The 4,854-nt window shown below is 32.4% G+C and overlaps 1 protein-coding gene across 1 annotated transcript; it reads right to left on the reverse strand.

Moving 5' to 3' along the window:
• Nucleotides 1-2,037: 2,037 nt before the first annotated feature.
• On the reverse strand, nt 2,038-4,239 carry LOC121121887 (uncharacterized). Its single transcript, XM_040716880.2, has one exon. The coding sequence runs from the start codon at nt 4,049-4,051 to the stop codon at nt 2,324-2,326; it is 1,728 nt and encodes a 575-aa protein (XP_040572814.1). The 5' UTR covers nt 4,052-4,239; the 3' UTR covers nt 2,038-2,323.
• Between the last annotated feature and the right edge of the window lie 615 nt (nt 4,240-4,854).

A 4,854-nucleotide genomic window follows, 5' to 3' on the forward strand; every position in this document is an offset into this window, starting at 1 on the left:
GTACTTCTACTATTTATTAAAGAACGAAACGGGCCCCTAAGTTCATCCCTAGTTTAAATCGATTTTTCCTACAACCAGTTGGATTTCACTTTTCATTCATTTTAGCGGGCGTTAATGCCATCAATAGGTAATTCAATTTTCGACACTCTAAACCAAAATACCTATGGTGAAAAATTATCTGTACTGTAGGCCATTGCTAGGATATTTTTTTTGTGGGTATGATTTTTTTTTAAAAATTTCCGACATTTTTCCACGACACTTATATCAGTTGATTTTAAAAAAGTATAGAAAAAAGATTGGAACTTTTCAATGTTTCACAAAAATAATAAGACTTTTTGATTAACAATTTTGTTCATTTTTAATCAAATGATGTTTGTTCCTGAGAATGTAATCTTTTTATTTATAAAAAAAAGTCATTTTTTCGGTGGAAAAAGGTATGATTTATTTTTTTCAAAAATTCTGCACAAAAATATTCTCAAATTCCGAATAAAATTTTATTTTTTCCAAGTGTGATACTCCATAAGGGGGGTACATACACGCACCCTAAATCCAATTGCAATGGCCCTGACTGCACTGACGCCTTTTCATATATAATTGGAAGCCTAATAGAAAAAAATAAAAGATCGCCTTCAATCTCATAACATCCAAATGAAAATTTGCTGGAGGAACACTTTGATTACCCCCTTATATTTTACTCTTCATTATGAGTTGTGATGAAAATCGTTTGCATTTTGAGCATGTTAAAAAAGAAGTCAAGAAGGTATCCTGAAAATTTGACAATTGTTTTAGAAGAGAGCAGTTTAGCGTATTAAAGTGGCTACAAGTAGCTCTTACGAAGGGAAGAATGAAATTAACAAGGACACAGGTAAAAATTTCTTAAATATGATTATTAACTCACCTCCGAGTCTAACAAGGACATACCATTATGACTAATCAATAGTTTTCTTTGACAAAACATTCAGGAATATACATTTATTTACTTAACAATACGAAACTTTTTATAATTGTCAGGTAGACGAATATAATTAACAATAGAACGACAAATTGTATCATTTTTGATAGAGTTTTGACTTTGCTGTAATATATTATATAATATTTAAGCCCTAGCCTTTCAAAAAATATTGTATTTTATTAAAAAATGTGAACATTACGCATAGACTAAGTTTCAGAGCCATATACCCTTAAATGATCCTTAAAAGAATTTATACTACCTTGGTGGAGTCATTTTGTACCCATCAATTTTTGATGGGTACAAACATGTACTTAGTCAAATTAGAAATCATTCTTTTGATATTAAGCTGCATTTTTAATACCTGTATTCTAATTATAATAATGAGAATATAATAAAACATTATTTTTTTGTTGGCCAGCATTGTCTTGAAACTTTGAGGCGGACCATTTTTGACACCAATAGTTTAGCAAAGGGAGGTGCTACGCTACAGTTGTTCTAGTGTTAAGGCTACTTGAAAAAAGAGATTACAACATCTGACACATCTTTTTAAATTTAAGACAGTACAAGGCGTTTAATTTTGGTAATTCGTTTGATCTTTTATTCAGTACAAATCTGTTTCTTGAAACAGTTGGTAACTCAAAATGTTTGTTTAAAACAATTGTTTAATAAATGTCCTAAGAAACTTAAATAAAATTGATCCTTTTATTTGAGGATAATAATCAATATAATATATGAAGTTCTTTTAAATCCTTATACTCTACAATATGTTTTAATTCAAATTCCTCCTTCATTTCAAAACTATTCTACTATTTGAAAAATAGCCATAATTTGGCCAAAACAAAGGAAGGTAAAAAAGAGTACGTGTTCCATTGATATAGATAAAACCATTTTGGAAATTAATAATAATAAATATGTAAATATTTTTAAACATTAAAGACACGATTTACAATAGTTTGATGAACATGAAGTGCATTGAAAATCAAGGGGTACGCCATTTTTCTACGTATATTTTTTGCACTGCAAAAAACACCTTTCAAATTATGTACTTACAGCACATCTTAGAATAAAAACATTATAAGTCGTGATTTAATTAAAAACCTTTATTCATTGAATTAAACAAAAAAAAACAATATTAATGCGATAAATACTACACAGCCGCAAAAAAAACAACTTATTTTTACACTCTGAATATAAGGGCTAATTTTAAATATTTAAAAACGCTTTCATTACTTATAATCGACAAAAAAAAGAGGAAGAATGTAAATACTAAAGATGTACTTTGGAAGAGTTGCTTTAAATATTGAAAGTATTTAAATCCAAGATATGTTTGAAAACAAAAAGAAAAGAAAAGACATAATAATTACTAAAGAATTACGGAAGATAGAAAATTTCGTCCTCCTCATGATTCGAGTGTCTTTGTTGTTGAATAAAATACCTATTAGGGAGAGTGCCGCCCCCATAGTAGTAATAGTCCGGAATATCATTATTCCTTTCTTGAACAGTCGGAATTATTCGATCATTGTTATTAGGAGTAGCATAAATAAACTCGTTTTGATCCAAGAATGTCATTCCAGTGGATTTGGATCTCCATGTCCCTGCCATGGTTCCTATATCCTCCGCAATCGTCGTTGCATTTGCATCTACAATCTTCTTTTTATTATTCAATCGATTCCTTCTTGTATAAAGTAGTAGGAATGAAAGGAGACAAAAGGAGCCCAGAGTCAGGAGTAGGCCTAAAACGACCCAAAGTTCAAACTCTTTATCACGGCAGTAAAGCTCCTCTTGAGGTATAGAGGATAGATTACGAGGAAGAGATGAACAACTGACTTCCATGTCTCTTTTCACAGAGCCTCCTTTGAGCTTGAGGAAGTTCTGTATCCATCGGAGATGACAATCACACAAAAGAGGATTTCCATCCAAGAATATATCCTCTAGTGAATCGACTTGACTAATATCTCCTGGTTGAAAGATAGAGAGATGGTTATTCACAAGACGAAGTTCTCGAAGACGACTGACCAACTGATGATGTGGGGAGGAGATTATCTCTTCTTCCTCCTTCTGAGATGGGGTGGGTCTCCGATTTGAGAAATCAATGGAACTCAATTTATGGTTATCTGAAATGTCCAAGTATCTAAGCTTTCCAAAGTGTCTCAAGTCTATAGTTACTTTTTCTAAGTTGGGCTGATGTCGAATTTCAAGAGATCGGAGTCGAATCATTTGGGACAGAGATGCATCTATGTCCATGTGGAATAGGTTTGAATTATTACGAAGCACAAGCTTAAAAAGCGAGTCAGAGTACAGATCCTTAAGTTCTCCTTTTTGAAAAAGATTTGATGAAATGTCCAAGTATCTGAGATCTCGTAGACTGGCAAACATGGAATTGAGTGAAGAGCTGGAAATGTTATTGGTATTTGCGAGGAACAATTCCCTCAAGTTGAGAGGAAGTCCATCAAAGGAATGAAGAGGATTTGAAGAGAGATCCAGAGTTCCAAGGCCCATCAGATCATTCAACTCCAAGGCCCGTATGAAATTAAATGATAAATTGATCTCCCTTAGTGAGGCAATTATTCCATCAAATGTTTTAAGCGGAAGAACCATGATACGATTGGCCTTTAAGTTCAAATATTTAAGTTTCTGCAAATATCCCAAGACACCAATGCTGATATTTACGATCTGATTCCCTTCCAAGTTTAAGTACTCCAACTCTGGTAGAGGATAAAATACCTTGGCACTTTGTAGAGAGCTCAGGGAATTATAAGCCAAGTCCAGTCGTACTAACTTGACTTGATTCTCAAAGCAACGGTCCTCAAGTGTTGATATCTTATTAAAGCTCAAATCTAGCCTTCTAAGTTCACCATAGAACTGAAAAGCCGCATCCAGTTGTTTAATCGGCGTTCCAGATATGTTGAGTTCTAAAACATCTGGATTCAGACTAATGGGAACGACTTGAAGGTTTGATGGAGACTCACATGTAACGGATAAGTCTGACTCATCGCAATAACAATCCATGGGGCATAGTCCCTTTCCAAAGTTGAGGCTACTAATGAAGACGAGGAGAATGGAGGAGAGCCAAGAGGATTGGTTCAAGGGTAAAAACATGATAAGTGCTTTATTTATTACTACTCTATGTACTTAGTTATAAGTTATTTGAATGGAAGAAAAGGTCTTTCTTCGCAGTTTTCTTTTCCTTCCCATTTTTATTTTTTGCGAAAAAAACATTAACAAAAATTAATCACACTTCTCACACGCAGGCTCTCAAACTACAAGTGATTGCTTTTGTAAACAAATACTGAAATATATATATAATTGTGAGGTAATATACAGACGACTCAAGAGTCACGTGATCTCCTCTATTTCTCTCTTCCTAAAAATCCGTCGTCCCTTTTTTAACATACATATTCTTTTTTATTTATTTATTCATTTCCCTATGTGGAAATAGAAAAACTCACTGCGCTTTCGGGACATTATTTTTTCCTTTTTAATAATAATCATTACTTTAGTCAAGAAAGTAATATCAATAATAATAATAATAGTCCTCGTAAATTCCTAAATATGCATTTTTTTATTTTAATTTTTGCTAAATGCACTAAAAAGTTGTCGTTTATTTAAAATGGTAAATAATTTTGTACCGAAATGCAATTGTAGAATATAATAATTACATTTCTCTGACATGCTCTTTATGTTCGTAATATATAAATATCAGTTTTATGGTTGAGACTTGGTTCAAGACCCGTTTTTTTCGGTTCGACCTTACCTAATTTTTCTAGATATGTTTCGTCCTGGACTCAGACTGTAGATCAAAATTAAATCTTTTTTTAAATTGAGAACCGTTTTTTTGTTCTACATCTATAATCCATTTTTTTGTAGTCTCAATTTATAGTCCAATTTTTTCGGCTGCAATC

Source organism: Lepeophtheirus salmonis, chromosome 7, assembly GCF_016086655.4.
Source record: "Lepeophtheirus salmonis chromosome 7, UVic_Lsal_1.4, whole genome shotgun sequence".
NCBI classification, from domain to species: Eukaryota; Metazoa; Arthropoda; class Copepoda; order Siphonostomatoida; family Caligidae; genus Lepeophtheirus; species Lepeophtheirus salmonis.